The 21,036-nt window shown below is 43.7% G+C and overlaps 1 protein-coding gene across 4 annotated transcripts in view; it reads right to left on the minus strand.

Moving 5' to 3' along the window:
* Positions 1 to 21,036, minus strand: part of CFAP61 (cilia and flagella associated protein 61) — a 177,596-nt gene that overhangs the window by 124,138 nt on the left and 32,422 nt on the right. For all 4 annotated transcript variants that reach the window (XM_077310336.1, XM_077310337.1, XM_077310338.1 and 1 more), the window contains 6 exons: positions 20,322 to 20,472; positions 17,936 to 18,003; positions 12,735 to 12,824; positions 9,051 to 9,229; positions 4,789 to 4,828; positions 2,023 to 2,162 (listed from right to left, as the gene is read on the minus strand). In XM_077310336.1, the coding sequence (XP_077166451.1) occupies positions 2,023 to 2,162; positions 4,789 to 4,828; positions 9,051 to 9,229; positions 12,735 to 12,824; positions 17,936 to 18,003; positions 20,322 to 20,472 (668 nt within the window). The remainder of the gene's footprint in view (positions 1 to 2,022; positions 2,163 to 4,788; positions 4,829 to 9,050; positions 9,230 to 12,734; positions 12,825 to 17,935; positions 18,004 to 20,321; positions 20,473 to 21,036) is intronic.

Here is a 21,036-nt window from a genome sequence, read left to right on the forward strand (position 1 = left end):
CTTTGTCTCACACAGTGGCCAAAACTCAGGTGGCACCAGGAGGTCCAACAGTGAGGCTAAAATCCAGAAGCCTTCTCATTGTTGCCCCCAAGCTCCAAGAAGACAGAGCATCCCTGCCCCAGACGGAATGTGCCATCTACACCATGCGGCTAATAGTAACTGATGGACCTCTGCACCATGTTTATCTAAGCCAGGGGTAGTCAAACTGCAGCCCTCCAGATGGCCATGGACTACAATTCCCATGATCCCTGACAGTAAATGCTGGCAGGGGCTCATGGGAATTGTAGTCCATGGCCATCTGGAGGGCCGCAGTTTGACTACCCCTGATCTAAGCCTTTCTTGAAGCCATCTATGCCTGCAGCTGCCATCACTTTCTGTCACAGTGAATTCCATGTGCTAATTATTCTTTGAGTAAAGAAATATTCCTTTTATCTGTTCTAAAACTTCTGCTCATTAATTTTATTGAATGCCCATGAATTCTTGTATTACAAGAAGAAGGACAGTTCTTATATGCTACTTTTTCTCTACCTGAAGGAGTCTCAAAGTGGCTTACAATGGCTTCTTTTCTCTCCCTGTAATAGACACCCTGTGAGGGAGGTGAGGCTGAGAAAGCCCTGATATTACTGCTCAGTCAGAACAGCTGTGCTGTGGTGAGCCCAAGGTCACCCAGCTGGCTGCATGTGGGGAATCAAACCCGGCTCGCCAGATTAGAACTCTGAACTCCTAACCACTACACCAAGCTGTCTCCAAGGGATGCATAATTTTGTAAACTTCTATCATATCACTACTCATTTCTTATCTTCCTATAATTTTAGCTGCTAATGTTATAATACCTTTTGTGGGTGAGGAGTTGAGGAAGATATAACAAGAACAAGTTTTATTTACTGTCAAAGCCAACTCTTTCTATCCCAGTGTCAATCCTGAATACAACTGCAGCATCCTCATCGTCACCCAAAGCTTGCAAAGCAGTTCTGAATTAATTTTTGCTATTTCACTGGAGTTAATTACAACCAATTATGCCACTTGACTAACCGTCAGACACAGCATCCTCTACAAATGTTGTTAAAGTATTTATCCACTCATTTGATAGAATCATAGAATCATAGAGTTGGAAGGGGCCATACAGGCCATCTAGTCCAACCCCCTGCTCAACGCAGGATCAGCCCAAAGCATCCTAAAGCATCCAAGAAAAGTGTGTATCCAACCTTTGCTTGAAGGCTGCCAGTGAGGGGGAGCTCACCACCTCCTTAGGCAGCCTATTCCACTGCTGAACTACTCTGTGAAATTTTTTTTCCTGATATCTAGCCTATATCGTTGTACTTGTAGTTTAAACCCATTACTGCGTGTCCTTTCCTCTGCAGACAACGGAAACAGCATCCTGCCCTCCTCCAAGTGACAACCTTTCAAATACTTAAAGAGGGCTATCACGTCCCCTCTCAACCTCCTTTTCTCCAGGCTGAACATTCCCAAGTCCCTCAACCTATCTTCATAGGGCTTGGTCCCTTGGCCCCAGATCATCCTTGTCGCTCTCCTCTGTACTCTTTCAATTTTATTTATGTCCTTCATGAAGTGAGGCCTCCAGAACTGCACACAGTACTCCAGGTGTGGTCTGACCAGTGCCGTATACAATGGGACTATGACATTTTGTGATTTTGATGTGATGCCCCTGTTGATACAGCCCAAAATGGCATTTGCCTTTTTTACCGCTGCATCACACTGCCTGCTCATGTTTAGTTTACAATCCACAAGTACCCCAAAGGCCTGCAAGATGGAGCTCTTCTGCCAGGCATCTGGTTGAGGCCAGCGCATAGAAGATCTATATGGCCCCTCCTCCAAATCTCCTAAATTCCAAACTTTGAACATTAATTAATTAATTACAAACTAAAACAGAATGTAAATGAAAATAAGATTGCACTTACCTGTAAATTAGGGACAGTGCATGTGCAAGCCTCCTCAGTCCCTGTAAGGGACTGCACAGAAGCCCCAAATTATATTGGTATAATAGCAAAGTATGTCACTAACTTGAGCAATCCAGAACGATGAAACACGTAAAGCTCCTGGTCCAGAGTACAACCGCTGAAGGGAATAACCCGAACAAAGTTCTGGATCAGATAAAATTCTGGTACCATATGAGGCACTGAGATGATACAGAAGTCTCTGTCCTGGGAATAAGAGACAATATTCCATAGTCACTCTTAAAATTTATATGTAAATTGTTTAAGAAAATAAACTGAAATAAAGAGAACAATAATGACAGGTATTCCATAAATAGAGAGTTCAGTTTTAAACACACAAACTTTATTTGATTGTATTACGCAGAGTAGCAGTGGGGGAAGAGATGTCAGGTCCCAGTTCCCATGTGGAGTGCTGCAGGGAAATATTCAGATAAAAGGAATATTTGTTTAACATCTTTATGCACACTCTGGTCCAGCTGCTTTGGAGTTATGGGCGGATGACACCGCATCCAATATGTGGATGACACCGAGCTCTACCTCCTGATGGACAGCCGCCCGGACCCTCCCTCCCCCGTTACACTTGCCAGATGTTTGGAAGTCATAACTGGATGGTTGGAGTAGAGTCACCTGGAACCCAACCCCTCCAAGATGGAGGTCTTGTGGCTGGGCAGGAAGGCAGCAGATCAGAAACCGCACTGGGGTGCAGCTTAACATCTCGCCCTTGGCCAGGAATTTGGGTGTGATCCTGGATGACTCCTTGTCAATGGAGGCCCAGGTTTCAGGATTAGCCTGCATGGCATTTTTCCATCTATGCCAAGAGAGGTTACTAGCACCCTATCTGTCCATGGATTGCATGGCTACAGTTATCCATGCAATGGTCACCTTCAGACTGGACTTCTGTAACTTGCTCTACGCAGGCCTACCCTTGTCCCTGACCCAGAAACTGCAGTTGGTGCAGAATGCAGCTGCTACAGTCCTCACAGGTATATTTTGGAGGACCCATATACAGCCTGTGATGAGGCAGCTGCATTGGCTGCTGGTTATAGCCCAGATCAAGTTCAAGATTTTGGTCTTGACTTTTAAGGCCATCCATGGTCTGGTCCCATTGTATGCCTATCTCCTTATATCCCCCGCAGGGTGCTTCACTCTGTGGGTTCAAATCCGTTGGAGGTCTCTGGCCCGAGGCAAGTGTGCGTGGCCTCAACCATGGTCAGGGCCTTTTCAGTCTTGGCCTCGACCTGGTGGAATGAGTTCCTCAGAGAGGTGAGGTCCCTGACAGACCCTCTAAATTTGTCAGTTCTGCAGGGCCTGTAAATCAGAACTCTTCCATCTTTGGTTGAGGCTGAGACTACTGAGATCTGCACCCCTCCCAGAGACAGCCGGGTCATCAGGCTACCACTTGGATTTTACCTCTGAGGTATTGCTATGAAGCCTAGAAGGCAGATGGAGGGTTATTATTGCTGCCAAAGAGGGATTTTACTGGACTTTATTGTGGTAAGGGGTTTTTGTTGTGGGATTATGAGCCACCATGTGGGATTGGTGGGCTATAAATGAAATCATAAATAAATAATAAATTGGTGTACCCCATTTTCATATGGCTGCCTGTTTCATATAATTATATTAGGGCCAAAAATGATTAATAGTTGCCTCATCACACCTGTTCAGTAAACTTGCTTAATATACTATCATCTCATGGCCCAGTCCTGGGTAAGCTGTGCTGAAATGACTGGGATTCTTGTGGCACACTTAAAAAAAAACATTAAAAATGACTCTTGCATTTCTCCCATTAAGCCCAATAGGGTTTGTGCAGTAGAAATGTATACTATGTCACACCCTAGAAAGCCTGTCCTATGTTTTCATACTGATTAAAGTTTAGTAGTGACACCATCAGACAAATCATCCAAAGATCAACAATGAAATGACCTGGAAGATGAAAATGTTCGCCTGTTGATTTTTGAGCATTGCAATTTTTAATATCTGTTGTAGAACCTGCAGGTGAGAATCTCTGCCTGAGGGATTAGAACAGATGCAGCTGTAGCCTAGAGTTGGCTGTAAACCAGGCATTCTCAACCAAGGTTTCACAAAATCCTGGAGTTTCTTGACAGCCCCAAAAGGGTTCCCTAAATGGGTGGGAGTTATTTATTAATTTGTAATATATTATTTTTAAAAATGTTAATACATTTTAAAAATTTGTTAAATATTTATCGGGAGATATGACCATATATGTTCATGTCAAGCCCCTCCCCCGCATGGCCAATGATGGCCTGAAAGGAGCGAGAAGGGGAGGGGTCCCGGGAACGCATGTATACAGCTATGTTTCCCAAGCATAATCTGCATGATCCCACCACTTATGGGGTTTCTCAAAGCCTGAAGAATGTTTCAGGGTTTCTCAATGGTAAAAATGTTGAGAAAGGCTGCTGTAGACAATGGATCCTCTTATGGTTAAGGATGGTGACTGGACAGATGTAGATATGTTTGGTGATCAGTAGGCTTCCAGTATAAGACAACTTGTATGATTTTTGAATGTATTGTGTACAGTGGTGTCTAGAAAATGCATTTCTTGCATGAAATGGTCCATGGTAGGGTTGACTGTGAGACTGTTGAAACTGAATTCATTCACAAGTTGAGAACAATGGACCACTTCGGGCTGAATAGGGACCCCAAGCCTTCTGTTCTAATCAAGCTTATTACAATGGGCATGAAACCTCTGAATCCTTTACAATCCTCCCACCAGGAATAAAGGACTCAGATCTCCATTCCTCCTCGTGTCTCACTGAACAAGTAAGTTTAACAAACACAACTTCCTAAATGTGACTGTTTTGCACATACTTACAGGAAACAGCTTGAAAACAAATTTTAAGAAATCCAATGACCTGTAAACAGAACCAAACATTGTTAAGAAGTTTTGGATTGTACAATAATTCTCAAATCTGCAATCTCTCACTTTCCCTCCTGCAAAAAACATCCACCATTTATCAGCTACAATGGCAATAGCCACAGTTCACAAGGCAATTTGTACTTCCTGATGGAAAAGATCCTGGTTAACATCAGCATCTAACCCACCTCCTTACCTCTCCTGATTTGGAGACCACAGAGGATCTGGACGGGAAGCCATAGTGGCTTGTGCCTTGTTCTAAAGAAAAAAACCCTGAAAACATGCTCTGCCTCCCTCAGAAAGGATAACAGCGGCACCATCACCTGAGGCAGACAAACCTTTTCAGTGTTCCATGTGTGCTCAATGGATCATTGTCCATGGGGTCGCGATGGGTCAGACACGACTTCACAACTAACAACAATAACAACAATGTGTGCTCAAAGTTTGCCACCTATGTAAGATGCTGCAGTCACTCAAGAATACGAGGATCTTTTCAAGTAAACACAGATTCAGAACATACTAGCATAAACAGAACAGGCCTTTAGAGGCCTTCAAAGGAGATTCGCTTCATCCATACTGGAAATAAAAAGATCCATAAGCAAAATCTGAATGAATTTTAATGCTATAGAACTGTAATTCAAAATATTACAGCCCCCAGGCTGGTCTATCTTAGAGCTGTTCTGTTAAGATCTCACATGTACACTTTATCCGGGCACCCTGCTTGAGGGCAGTATCAGCGAGCGAACTTAGAAGCAGGTTCTACTCTTGTGAAAGTTGGGGTGGGAGGGTGGCACAACTGGCTGTGCATTGCATTGTTGTTGTTGTTAGGTGTGAAGTTGTGTCCGACCCATCGCGACCCCATAGACAATGATCCTCCAGGCCTTCCTGTCCTCTACCATTCCCCGGAGTCCATTTTAAGTTTGCACCGACTGCTTCAGTGACTCCATCCAGCTCCCTCATTCTCTGTCGTCCCCTTCTTCTTTTGCCCTCAATCCTCCTAGCATTAGGCTTTTCTTCAGGGAGTCCTTCCTTCTCATGAGGTGGCCAAAGTATTTGAGTTTCATCTTCAGGATTGGGCCTTCTAAAGAGCAGTCAGGGCTGAGAGAGCCCTGATGTTTCTGCTCGGTCAGAACAGCTTGATCAGTGCTGTGGGGAGCTCAAGGTCACCCAGTTGGCTGCATGTGGGGGAGGAGCGGGGAATCAAACCCAGCTCACCAGATTAGAAGTCTCCTAGGAGGAGCGGCACGGTGTAAATGAAGTAAATAAATATCTGTCCGAGTGTACTTGTTCCCTTGGTGGCCCTGATTATGGTAGAAAGGCAGGTTATAGCTTGTCAGATTAGAAGTCTGCAATCCTAACCACTATACCAAGCTGGCACTACACCTAGCTGGAAACATTCTTCAGGCTTCGAGAAACTCAACAACAACAAGCCTTTAGTAGCATATAAAAGTACAATATAAGAAGGGAAAGTGCAAAAGGATCCACTGCTAGTGAGAACAAAGGCAAAGATCATGCTTTAGACATAATACATTCACGATTTCTCATGGCAAGATGTAAAAACTTTGCTACCGGTTCAATTATATCAGGGTTCTGGGATGTCAAAAGAAACTGAGTCTTTCGTTCATCCGAATGCAGTTCTCTTTTACACAGCAGTGAGTTAAGAAATTTGGCTCGGATCGAAGAATAAAATGGACAATGGAAGAAAACGTGTGTAATTGATTCTATACAGCATTGTCCACAGGGGCACAACCTAGGTGAATATGGGATCTGTTGAAATCCCCCTTATAGAACAGAAGGAGGTAGAGCATTAGTTCTAGATGGTAGAAGTATGCAGCTAGGGGCTGAGAGCTTGGTGAGATCCCCAAGCTCAATGGCGAGCAAACATTTCTAGCTTTACTGCTAAGTTCCTGCAGTTCTATGTCTAACAGTCTGCGTTTAATTAAATTAAATGCAGTCTTTTCAGATATCAGATACAAGGAGTCTAAAGATATCCCTATAGATTTAATTTTTCCCTCAATGTGTCCTAACCAAGTAGATGACTCATGTTCAGATAGCATGAGGGAAATTAGACTATTGGGGTCAGATCTAAAATGAATGCGAAGCCAGAACTTGATTGTTAACAACCATGCTCTGGTTTCCAATAGTCTTTGGCTGGTTTCTAGACATAGGACTGCGTAAGAGACACAGTTCGGGGTCCCAAGGATTTTACGAAGGAAGACAGATTGGAGACTTTCGACTGCTTGGTTAAAAGCGTTAAAAGAATGGTTAAAAGAATCCAACCTGCTCAGGGCCTAGAATCTTTTCCTTAGTCAACCACAAGGTAAGTTTGCTTGATAGGAGTTTGGCATATAGCTTCCCAACAATAGAGAAGGCTGATGGGTCTATAATTGGTTGGGAGCGAGAGGTCACCCTTTTTAAATACTGGAACAAGGATTGCACCAGTCTGGGAAGGTTTTAAGCAGCTCAGGAGGGATCGCATCAGGTCCTGGTGCTTTTCTAGGCTTCAGTTGATCAATACAAGCCCTGACTTCATCAGGCATCACTGGGGCCCAGTCTGGGATGTCTGACAGGTTGATCTCGGGGAGGCTACAGGAGCTTACTCTGTCCTCATGGAATAGGTTTAAGAAATATTCATACCAAGTAAGGGAGGGGATGAAGTTTGTTAAAGAAGATTTCTCATGAAAGGCTCCTGAAACTAGGACCCAGAATTGTCTTGTATTGTTGGTAATTGTAGCCTGCACAAGTTGTTCCCATTGTTTTTTAATATAATCACTTTACTTTTTGTTAGTTGATATAATTGGTTTTTCAAATGGAAATATTCTGCAGGCATAAGCTTAGCACTGGATTCCCTATAATCACGATAAATGGCACGGGTTTGAGATTTTAATTTGCAGCATTCATCAACAAACCAGGGATTTAGGGTTCTTCTTTGGGTTATTTTCTGTGATTTTGATTGGGGGCTAAATAGCTGATGAATTTGAGTGATTATATTATTGTAATTTTTTATAACCTCAGAGGGATTATCATTGATGTTGGGTATGGAGTTAAATGTTGTTAAAGTACTGGCAGTAAATAGATGTTTGATCTTTCCAGCAGTGCTTTGTGACCACAGGATCTTACATAGGGTACCTTGGACATTTTCAGAGCCCATAATTGGTGGAGATGGCCTTAGGGGAGAAGATGTCTTGATGGTCAATATCAGTGGGAGGTGATCGCTATCAGTGCAGTCTCCAATATGAAATACCTCTAATTGGCCTTTCAAAGCAGGGGGAAACAATACATAGTCAATCACACTGCTACCTCTCCCAGAGGCAAATGTGAATTCCCCAGGATGATCTTGGGGGAACGAGCCATTTAGTATCAATCTGTCAAAACATATGCAAAATTTGGCAAATGAGATTCCGGCATTATTTATATGAGAGTCTTTGGAATGTCTTGTATCAGAAAGACAATTGGGTAGGGGTTCATCTGGGCCCAAGCCCTGTGCCCTTGAGAGTGCAGGACCATCTTTGCCTATCCTTGCGTTGAAATCTCCTGCAAGCAGCATTTCAGTCAAGGTCCTCAAGAAATATTGTGAAGCGGCTCCAATGGAAGTGCAAGTTTTGCTGGTCCAGGCAAGGAGGGAAATAAGCATTAATTACTATTAAAGCTATGTTGGAAAATTTTAGGAAGAAGGCCTGAGCAATGGGATTGCAAACAGATAGAGCAGTGAGTTCTATGCTTGCCTGTAGCGCCCCTTGGACTTGGACTTGTAGGCTAATACTGAATGGGATTCATATCCCTCTAAGCTAATTTCACTACACCAAGCTGGAAACATTCTTCAGGCTTTGAGAAACCCCAAAAGTAGTGTGATCATGCAGAATATGGTTTGGAAGCATAGCTGTGTACACACCCACCCGGGGCCCCTCCTTTTCCCACCCCTTCCAGGCCATTCATTGGCCATTTGGGGGGGGGTGTGACATGGTCATATATGGTCATATCAGCTGATAAATGTTTAACAGATTTTAAAAACATTTAAAAATTAATTCCCACTAAATTCAGGAAACCCTTGCAGGGCCGCCACGAAACCCAAGGTTTCACATAACCCCGGTTGAGATAGCCTGCTCTAACCCCTATACAACACTGTATACAATAGTGAGAATTCAAAGGAAGTAAGAACATAAAAGGAAAACCCCTTTAATCCCACAAGATGAAATGCTGAGGTTTTGTTCTGTGCTCACCTTGTTTCATGTTGCTCATTGATACAAAACAGCTGAATGCAGAAAGCGTTGAGTGCTCCTCTGTAGATTGGGCGGAAAGCCTCTCTGTCCACACTCAGAGTGTCCAAGCCTTTCCAAGCCTTTTCTTGCTCATTGTCTACTATCTGTTCCAATGAAGGCACAGACAATACTGCCTCTGCCTGCAGTCAGAAGGAACCAAAAAAAATAGCATTATGCAGCAATGAAGAATGCTTGCTTATAATACAAAATACTTTTTTGGTCCACTTGAGCCAAACCACATGTCCTGAAGAGCTCTGTGCAGCTTTTCTCCACCGTGTTTCCCTCTCTCCCTCACACACACACTCACAGAGTTTTTGGGAGTCTGCAGTTAGGGCTGCTGTATCCTGGGAGGGAAAAGCTACATAGAGAGCCAGTTTGGTGTAACGGTTAGGAGGGCGGACTTCTAATCTGGCATGCCGGGTTCGATTCTGCGCTCCCCCACATGCAACCAGCTGGGTGATCTTGGACTCGCCACAGCACTGATAAAACTGTTCTGACCGAGCAGTGATCTCAGGGCTCTCTCAGCCTCACCCACCCCACAGGGTGTCTGTTGTGGGGAGAGGAAAGGGAAGGCGACTGGAAGCCGCTTTGAGCCTCCTTTGGGTAGGGAAAAGCGGCATATAAGAACCAACTCTTCTTCTTCTTCTTCTTCATAGGTCTGAAGGAGAAAAATAGCTGGCAGGACCATGATCATGAACAAGGCTGCTTCTGCACCCAAGCCAGCCAAGCACCTGCTTAGAGAGGCACACTGAGTGGGGTGGCTCAGTTTGGACTGTCGCCTCCTGGTGAAGCGCTGTTTGGTTTGGGCCTGCCGCAGCCAACAGATAGTAACCCCCGTGGGGGTTTCAAGGCAAGAGACGTCCAGAGATGGTTTGCCATTGCCTGTCTCTATATAGCAACCCTGGATCTCCTGAGCGGTCTCCCATCCAAATACTGATCAGGGCTGACCTTGCTTTGCTTCCGAGATCTGATGACATCAGGCTAGCCTGGCTATCCAGGACAGGACATGGTTTTATTTAATGACAATAATATATAATATATGAACAGATTTTTCATCCCCATCCCACTCCAACTACAATCTTTTCAATGTATTTGCAAGGAACATGAAACTATGAGATCATAGAATAATAGAGTCCAACTCCCTGCACTATGCAGGACACTCACAACCCTATGGCTCATCCACTCTAACCTGCCACCCCCTTAAGCTTTCACAGAATCAGCCTCTCCATCAGATGGCTATCCAGCCTCTGTTTAAAAATTTCCAAAGATGGAGAACCCACCACCTCCCGAGGAAGCCTGTTCCAATGAGAAACCGCTATATTTGTCAGGAACTTCTTCCGGATGTTTAGACGGAATTTCTTTTGAATTAATTTCATTCCATTGGTTCTGGTCTGTCCCTCTGGGGTAAGATATGAGTCTTTTAAATTTAAAGTTGGATGTCTTAATATTTTGATCACTACCCTTAAACTCACAGAAATCATATGCATTTATAATTCGGAAGAACTTTTAAAATTACAGAAAGATTTGTAAAAGTTATTTCCTTGAGAGAAAATATATATCTTGGAAAAGCAGTACAGCCACAAAACAAATACACATTCAAATTCTTGGCAAAATCAGGCCCTTGCAAATGAAACAACAGAAGCAGAAAGAATTCATAATGCCATTTTGGTTATGCAATTGTTTAATAAGCCTTGCCCATCGGTTCAGAAGTCAGACATTAGAAGGGAGGGATTTTTACAACTATCAACCTTGAAACATCAACTTGAATGTGACACATGAGAACCAAGCTGGATCCCAAACATTCACACTACATGTGCTGAAAAATATCTCTACCAAAAACAATACATGGATGCCAAGCTGAATTAAGCTAAATGAATACAGAATTCTGGTGCTGAAGAAAAGACATTGAACATGGTCATAGCAATGAACTGGCACTACATCTGAAGCCAAGCCAGTCTTCCCCCCAAGGTTTAATCCGATTATCTCACCATATGTTCAAGGCAAGGCTCAGAAACAAATCCAGTGCAATCAGAGTGCTGAAAAATACAGACACTATTCAGCAGGCTCAAGAAAACAAACGATAAATTATGTACACTAAGGCAACTCAGCACACTTGCCTGAAATGAAAAGGACAGGCTAGACTAAATATTAAAAGTGAAGAAACCAAGTATGCGATACTGTTTATTTGTGAAACTGAAAAAAATCAGTATCTGAAACAGGAAGAAAAATAAGACAATAAGGAGAAGAAAATGTATAAAGGAACAAATGTGGAAAAGTAGGTTGCAATAGAAAATGGTAGATTTTGAAGAGACATGGAAAAGCATATATCAGGATTTTGGAACCAGCCAAACAACTGCTGGAGTATGGAGCTGGAACAAACAGATAATCCATCCAAGTTGTAAAGACCAAATATTGGAGACTCCCCAGCGTGTGCTTAATGAGTGTTTACAAAAACATCTCCCTTCCATCTTTCGCTGAAGACTATGTGGGGGGAAATGCTGTAGCTAAAGTGAACTTCTCTGTCCCAAACATGTGAAGTTGTTCAAAGACAAGAAATAAGAGGAATGTAACCAGAGGAAATGTAACTGTCAGGAATTTGGGAGTGATCTTCAACACCTCCCTTACAATGGAGACTGTAGCATCCCAGGCAATTTTCCATCTTTGCCAGGCAAAGCTACTAATGCCCTACCTGACCACGGAAAACCTAGCCACAGATATCCATGCAATGGTCACCTTCAGGTTAGATTACTGTAACTTGCTCTATGCTCTAAGCTTGACCTGGAAACTGTAGCTGATACAAAATGGAACTGCACAAGCCCCCACTAGGGCACCATAAAGGACTCATCTACAACCTACGATCCAACAGCTGCATTGGTTGCCAGTTGAACTCCAGATTAAGTTTAAGGCGCTGCATTTAACTTTCAAGGCCATACCCAGCCTGGCCTCTGCATATCTAAGGGACCATCTCTCCCACTATGCCCAGAAGGATATTAAGGTTTTCTAATACTAACATGTTGGTGGTTCCAAAGGAAGTGCATCTGGCCTCAACTACAGCCAGACCCATTTCAGAGACGGCCTAGTGGAATGAGCTGCAAGTTTAGACCCTGATGTAACTATCTAAGTTCTGCAGGGCCTGCAATACGGAACTCTCCCACCAGGCCTTCGGCCAGAACAAACAAGCACCCAATGAAATCTCTGGGGCCCCCTCCATCCATCTCTGGGCTCCCTTCCACAGAGTTGGAGCCTGATTAATTTTGTTCTGGTCTTGGATTACTCAAAATCACAACCAGTTCTTCAAAATGTTACCAAAATGCCATCTTAGTTCAGGCCTTAGGCCATACCAGTGGAAGCTAAAATTTAAAGATGTCAGTCTTTGGTTCCAAAAATGTCATCCCACACGCACGCACACACCATCAGAAAAGCCACATCAACCTAGTCAGAACAGCACTCTCCACAAATATGGTGGATTGAAGGTGGCCTAGCTCTGTTCCCACCTCTCTATAATACTGTTTTCCAACTGGGAATGAAGAATCTCCTCCTACTGCATTATAACTTTGATATAGAAATTCACCAGGACAAAGAACTCTAGAAAACAATAATGGTAAGATATGAATCACTGAGACTGTAAAATCTTATAGACCTTACCTCTATTATCCTAGAAAGACCACTTTCTGTTGCTGATCCACCTATGGTAGTTTCTGAAGCCGGAGTGGGGGAGCCACCTTTGCTAAAGCCCTAGAGAAGTACATATAAATAAAATTAAATGCTCTGGCAAACACAATCTATACATACTTAGCCGTTTTGAAAGAAGCACAAACAAATTCTGAGCAATGTGCTTTCTACTCTGGAATTGATACTGGTCTATAATAGTGGCATGATGAAGGACACTAGCAGCCAAGATGGATTTCTAGGTGGTTCTAACCCCCTCCCCCCAACAACTGCGGCTCAATTCAGTTTTCGCTAACAAAGCAAAATTTACATTTGATTTCATGATGCCATGCAAAGAGCCGATGGACTCTTGGAACCATGGTTTAAATTTTCTTCTAATCTTGACCCAGAAAAACAATATTACTGCCAAAAGCTGGAGCTGCCAGAGTTAGAAATAAATTCTGGGGTGGGGTGCATCTAAGAGAAGGTGATCAGACTTCCTGGGACATGGTAGAGGATATGACATTTGAGCCACAGGATTTTACCATAAGGAATAGATGTGGAATACGAGGGAGCTTTGATTAAAGCTGTGATTTTTATTAATTGCTCCACATATCCCAACTTGGCCAAGTAATAACATCTATCAGTAATAACATTTATCAGGAGAAATCTCTCAAGGGAATATTTCTGGAGTGCTGGTTGGCAGCTGCCAATCATCCCATCGTTAGCTTGGGCCTGACATTACACATCTTCTGTCCTAGGCACTGAAAGTGTCATTTCTCTTCTATGCTGGGCCTACCCAAACCTAGCACAGAGAGCTATAGCAGGTCCTCCCTGCCTAATTCTCCTTTTAAAAGAGTGACTGGGTCCTCACTCATCCAGGAAGCCCCATAGCCATGAGATTTGAGATGGGGGTGTGGCTTCATCCCACACAAGGGAATTCTCCTAGTCATATTCTGAGCTTGCTAGTCAGCTACTAGGCATGGCTCCTTAAAAGAGCCCAGCAGATCTAGTGGCACTACTGGCCTTTTGAACACTGTTGCTGCTCCAGTGCCCACCAGCTTCTCCTTGGAGTGCAGTGGGGAAAGAAACACATTGCTGGACTCGCTAGGTAACCCATATTTGCTCCCAGAAACTGTTAAGAGTAGGGGTGGGCTCTCCGAACCTGGAGCATTATCATATGAGGAGGACAAGTGTTTCACATTGCCTCATAGGGTCTAACATTAGTTCCAGTTAAAATCACTGTTACTATTGTTTACTTGAATTTATGAATTATCTTGTACTACTTCTTGAGGCCATGTACTACACCATGAGGCCGCTCCTCATTCCTTTCCACTTCCATGCCTGAGTGCCCCTCTTCTCCCTCTTGTAAATCCTCCTATTGTACATCTTACACTACCCTTTCCCCAGGATCCCAATGCATGCTGCTAGGAATGCCAAAGCCATGGCCACCAACAGTGTCACCTCTATGCACCATGTCCCTTTCCCCAGTGATGCTGGGCAACTTGAAGCACAACTAGCAAAGCACTACAAGCACACAGAAGGGGAAGGGCATACAGGCAGCTGGCAGGGGAAGTGCATGGGTCAGCAGCAGTGGGCCCACCAGGAGCCCTGGGCCCAGGCAGCTACCCCATCCCAAGAGTATGTGATAATAGCTCTGATTTTCACTCCTTGAAAAAACACCCAATGTTTTTTGTAATGTTCAGAGTGCTCCTTCCTTCCATGGGAAGGGAGTGCAAGGCCCCTTGGTAACTGTTAAGGAGCTAGCTTTCATGAACATGTCTAACTCAATGGACAGTCACCCTTCAAATGCCTTTCCTAACACCGTCCCCCTAGGATCCTTTCACTGGACATGCTGTGATTTCACCCTGGGGATTTAGACATCCAAAGCAAGCACTCTGCTGCTGAGGATCAGCCGCTCTCCTCCCTTCATGAGTGCTAGCCAAAGCTTATTAGGTGCATAGTGCCAAGCTGGAATTATGTTGCTAGTAAGTTTATAACTATGCTTAGAAAAAGGGGGAGGGGAGGGAAACAGAAGCAGCTTTTCAAAGGGACAGTACATAAAAGACAGGCATTTAAGAGCTTGGGGAGAGGGAGAAGCGTCAATGAAGAGTTTGCTTTGAAAATAAGTCAACAGCCTTACCTAAACCTGTCCAGGAGGGGGGGGGATCAATACTTTACTCCCTTGGCTGAATTGTGCTCTTATTTTTGAAAGGCCAAAAGAGGCAACAGTTTAAATGCAATTTTTGTAATGTAAATTATTCCTATGAAGGAATGCCCTCTGCATATGTAAATTTTTCTCTTGAACATATCATTATATGCAGCACCAGAGGCCATGCATGGAGCACTGTTTTGTTTATATAGCACCATCCTTGTGCATGGCTCTTTACAGACAATAGGCCCAAGGAGTTTACCATCTAAAATCTGACTTCAGAGAGAAAACAAAAGATTGGGGGCGGATAATGGGTGGAATGGGAATAAACTGGGAAACCATGTATGTTCAAGTCCAGTTTTATGTCCCATCCCCCATTCTTTAACTGGGAGAGTTACACATTCTTTCTTGTGTTTATCCTAACAAATTTTATATATAGTTGTCATGCACTTGAGCATTTCCCCGCACAAGTTGGTTACCATTCTGGTACCAGTAATAGTTTCCTTCATTGGAAGGAGTTTCACTTGGTAGAAGAAGCTGTTGTACATCCCATGTAGCAGCTTGAGAGCCAGCTTGGTGTAGTGGTTAAGAGTAGCAGGCTCTAAACTGGAGAATCAGGTTTGATTCCCCACTCATCCACATGCAGCCAGTTGGGTAACCTTGGGCCAATCATGGTTCTCTCAGGGCTCTCTCAGCCCCACCTCCCTCAAAGGGTGCCTGTTATGGGGAGTGGAATGGTAAGCCAATTAGAGACACTTTCAAGTAGTGAGAAGCAAGGGACAATAAACCAAGCTCCTCTTCTTTTACCAGAGGATACATAGGATCCAACTTAGCATTTATGACTTTTGTATAAAATTATTAAAGAACCAAAGGAAAACTGAATTAATATAATTTTGTTTCTAATTGTGTTCAGCCAGATACTTGGGAAGTTTGTCAATATGGGCTTGTATCTCAACCCCTCCACTCAGTCCAGTTTGGGGCCCTCCTTTAGCAGAAGCCTCCCTACACTATGGGAAGGTCTCAAACTTGGCTCTGCAGGATAAGAGGATACAAGCCAGAACATGAAGGAAACTCTCTTCCTCTGTTTGTCCCCTGGATCAAGTATTCATGAATGTGCTGTCTCAGAGCACATGGAGGTTTCATTTAGCTATTGTGGCTAATCTACTCTAAACATGACAGGATATTATAGAATCACAACTGGCCTTTGAAGGAGTGGACATCAGCCTTTCTTGTCAGGCATGAACCAGCTTAGGAACTAAAAGTCATGATGAATTTTTACTGGTTTATGGTTTCTGAACTGCAGTTCATGGCAGGTCAACTAGCAGTTTGTGGAGGGGGGGTGGCAACCTGTAAATAGATACATGTCCAGGCAGATGGTCTCTTTTAAAACTTCAAAATAATGGGGTGCGTTGGGGAGGATTTTCCAGCCTTAAAAACATTCTTGCCAGTTTTAAATTAATCTTGTTAGTTTCAAGAGGATTTTGCCCCTTTGCCAGAGTTTCTTTGTGTTCTCTTCCAGTTTTCTTGCTCAGAGCTTGCAAAGTTCCACCCCCCAGCTAGAATTTGCTGTGATTCTGTGCTTTCAAAGCAATCCTTTCTTAAAGCTTGGAATACTGGGGGCACTGGGTTCTGCTGTCCATTCTGCACATTGTAACCAGTTGTGCTGAGCTTATTAAATCCATCCCCCAATTGGATTTCTTGTGACAATGTGCTTTGAGATCAGTCGCCTTAAACTTGCTGTGCCACTGGGTTTTGGTGGATATTCAGTACACTGAACTGGTTGTGCTGGGCTTGACAAAATGCCCCTTCTTCAATTTGTACTGCAGGAATTCTCTGATTTGACATTAGTCCTCCTTTACTTGCATTGCTGCAATGGCACTAGGTTCTTTTGAGCATTTTTGTATACTGAACTGTTTTTTTGATGGGCTTGCAACTTCCCCTTGTTTGAATTGTGATTCTGTACTTTACGTTAGTCCTTTTGTGTTGGCTTTGCCACAATGGCACTGGATTCTGCTGGGCACTCTTTAATTGCACTGGTGGCCACTCTGTACATTGCACTAATTCTCCTGGGCTTGCAAAAATGCCCCCCCCCCTCCTTTTGTTTCTATAGCAGAAATTTTCTGGGTCTTTGATTCTGTTCTGCTGAGCTTCGATTGCTCTTGCTTTTTTGCTGCTTTTTCCCCTCCACTGAAAACTATGGAGGACAGTGACACCAAACTTGGAGGGCAGGCAGAGGAAAGTCAGTTAGAGATTGCCCTGTGAATTTGGTGTCTCTAGCATGTCAGGGGGGCTGTTCTACCACAGCATAAATCTCCAAAACCAAACTGGTTCATTTAGCCCTTAAAAGTTTATGACAGTTCTGGTTTGCAAACTGGGCATGCCATGAACCATAAACTGAACCATATCTTCCCAGTTCATGACCATCTCTAATCTAGGCCCACCAATTTTTAATCCTTAGTGGCATTATGGGCCACACTGAACTCTGAATAAATGACAGGAAGTCAGGTGACATACAGTCATGTGGCAGAGTAATGTGACAAGAAGAGAAGTGATGAGCTGTGGTGAAGAGTCCTTCCTGGCTGCAAACACATGCAGATCATTAGAAGATCAACTAATGAAGGCAGACAGCCTGTGCAGGGGGGAATGGCAAGGGAAAGCTTTCATGAGGGAAGGGAGTAATCTAAACCTAACTATACTAAAAAGAAACCACCTTCTATAATTGAAAGTTGCTTTTCTGTGTCACAGAGAAGGTACTATTCTGTCATATTTAAGCTCTTATGCAGTCCACATTATCTGTCCTGAAGATCAAATTCACAGTGCACTGGATCCAAACCATGAGGTTTTATCCAAACATGCTCCACTATTTTCAGAAGGATAACTCTCTTGAGCAAAAACACCCTTTCTATGAGTCAAAGGTTTTCTGGGATCTCATGGCATATACTGTTTTGAGTTTTTTGTACATTTCAGTTGAAAAATAATGTATGTATTTGTTCAGAGATTTTTAAAAAAAATTATTGTCAATCTAATGAATAATTGCTAATATTACCTGGATATCTGTATCTTGGGTGCCTAGGCTTTCTGATCTTTCCCTCATTAGGATACTGCTGACTTCAGCTGCATGGAGAATGTATACAAATATTTCAAATAAGTGTTGAAAATAATAACAAGATGGAACATTTTATCGTATGTGGTGGACTTGTAATAAAGCCAATTTTTAATACAAATACATTCATTGATACAGAAGATTTTAAAGAGTAATCTACAACTGAAACCAGAAGCTTTTCTCAAGCACTGTTGGATCTATTTTGAAAATAGTAATGGAACTCTGTTTGTATATATGATAACAGCAGTTATGCTCAGAAATGGAAAACCATTCACAGTAGATGAATGGATGACACTGGAATTTGCAGAGATGGCTAAACTAACTTCTTTGATTAGAGAAAAGACAAAAACTATATTAAGTGCTAATTGGAAACCCCTTTTATGGACTTTTTGCATGAAAGGGGAAAAATTAACTCATGATTTGTGGTTTTGAAGATTAAAGGGGGAAGAATTTTTAGATTTGAGAAGAGTGAGGAGAGCATTTAAATAATAGAAAAGAAAGAAGATCATTTGTTATAATTTTAGACTAAGTAAGCTTGTAATTTTTGATCAAGCATCAAGTTGGTGATAGTATACATATTTGTCACTGAAAAAGTATCATGTTTTTTTTCTTTCTCTGCACTTTTCTTTCTTGTTTCAAATACATGTCCAATTTATGCAACTGTTCCAGGGCTGTCACAAAACCGCAGGGTTACATGGAACCCCGGATGAGAAAGCCTGCCCTGTACAGAGAGCTCCCTCACTATTGGCTGCTACAAGGCTACTTTCCCCCAGTCCAGTAGAGAGAGCAGTGGGGGTTTCCAAGAGCAGCTAATTGGAATGTCCGTCCCAAGGTTCCCAAAAGTGATGGCTATAGGCACCCGGGCACCCAACAACACCTTCCATCAAAAGTTAGAAGAAGGAGAAGGAGAAGCAGAAGGAGAAGAAGGAGGAGGAGGAGGAGAAGGAGGAGAAGGAGAAGGAGAAGCAGAAGCAGAAGGAGGAGGAGGAGGAGGAGGAGGAGGAGTTGGTTCTTATATGTCGCTTCTCCCTACCCGAAGGAGGCTCAAAGCGGCTTACAATCTCCTTCCCTTTCCTCTCCCCACAACAGACACCCTGTGAGGTGGGTGAGGCTGAGAGAGCTTGGTCTATCAATGCTTGGTCAAAACAGTTTTATCAGTGCCATGGCGAGCCCAAGGTCACCCAGCTGGTTGCATGTGGGGGAGCACAGAATCGAACCTGGCATGCCAGATTAGAAGTCCGCACTCCTAACCACTACACCAAACTGGAAGTGTATGTGTGTGGGGAGGGGCGGGGTTAGCAGTGGGGGAGGGGGTTGCCCAGTGAGAGTTTTGATTGGCTATGCAGAATATTAAAAAGTTGCTTGGGCAGCAGTTGCCACTGCAGTGTAAGGATCTTTATTGGATGACTAAAGATGAGTTGTTACGTATGCAAGAAAATATTTTTAACCATGTCAATTTTAAGAGGCATCCTGTTGCACAGAGTTTCTTCCTGAAATGCTGAGTTGCTATTGGCGTTATGCATAACCTTATTCTCTGACATTTTGTAGTTGGCTCCACCTCCTATTGGCAACCATTTTGTGGTTGTGGCCATTATCCACGGGCAGAATTCCAAAGGTGCCCTCAGGCTCAAAAAGGCTTGGGGCCCCAGTCTAGACTCTGAGATCTATGGGGGATGTGCTACTTGGAGAACCATCTGCTTGCCAGACCACCATGGAGTCCTCTCAGCGGTGGGAACTGCATCTGCTGAGCTCCTAGTTCTAGCATTTGAGGCACTGGTGTAGGGTGGGAATTGTGTTTTTAGGGATTTCAGATATTTTTTCATTCTTATTTTTTGCTGCCTCAGGGTTTGTAGAGAAGAGGTGGTAGAAAGAGCTGTCAAGTCACAGCCAACTTATGGTAACCTCTTAGAACAGCCTTTTTCAACCTTTTGACAGTGGAACCTGGAATATTTTGCAGGCTTCACAGAGCTCCGGAACCAGGATGGAAGTGTGGCTGAATCCATTAAGGCAGGATATAGAGGAAAGCCTTGGGAGCCCCTGGGAGTTCGTGCAGCCCCAGGAGCCCTGGTTGGGAATCCCTGCCTTACGGTTTCAGTGCAAGAGATGTACAGAAGTGCTTTGTCCTTGCCTGCCCCTGTGTAGTGACTGGACTTCCATGTTGGCTTTCCATCTGAGTACTGACCAGGCTCAACCTGCTTAGCTCTCCAAAAGCTGACAAGATCAGGCTAGCCTGGGCCCTCCAAGTTAGATAAGAGATGTGAATAAAGAAAATATATGACAATCCCAAATCAAGGCAAGGCTAGAGCTTACAAACATTTGGTATTTTCACCTATGTCGCTTGACTCCTCTGGGAGCTTAAGAACATCGTCTGGGTGCGGTTTACAGAGGCCGTGGAAAGGACCCAAGTCGAAGCAGTCATGAAGTAACTGTATGTTCACTTGGGAGCACACACTCATGAAGCCCACTGCCTTGCCATCCTCCTGAAAATGTCAAAACAAAAAGGGGGTTATCATCTCACAAAAAGGCATAATCTCAAAAGTTCCATTTGAAAGGTTAAACAGGGGCGTAGCTGTGCCTTACAGTCCACTTTCTCTAAACGTCTATCTCAGGGGTAGTCAAACTGCAGCCCTCCAGATGTCCGTGGACTACAATTCCCAGGAGCCCCTGCCAGCATTCGCTGGCAGGGGCTCCTGGGAATTGTAGTCCACGGACATCTGGAGGGCCGCAGTTTGACTACCCCTGGTCTATTTATTTGTGCTGCAACCAACAGGGCTTCAGGACTGGTTGGAAGAGAGGCCATTTGCTAGCAACTCCAGTCCTGTGACCTAAGTCCTGTGACCCTATGTAATAGTACCTTAAAGACTAACAAAATTTGTGGCAGGGTATGAGCTTCCACGCTCTTTGGGACTCATGGGACACAATGCTTTAAATTTTTAAGATGCTAATGGACCATTGCTCTTTTCTACTGCTACAGACAGACTAAAACCTATGGAACCACTTGCCTCCTTAGGCCCCCCACAGAGCACTTTGCTCTGCAGGTATGA

This window comes from Paroedura picta, chromosome 14, assembly GCF_049243985.1.
Source record: "Paroedura picta isolate Pp20150507F chromosome 14, Ppicta_v3.0, whole genome shotgun sequence".
In the NCBI taxonomy this organism is placed as follows: Eukaryota; Metazoa; Chordata; class Lepidosauria; order Squamata; family Gekkonidae; genus Paroedura; species Paroedura picta.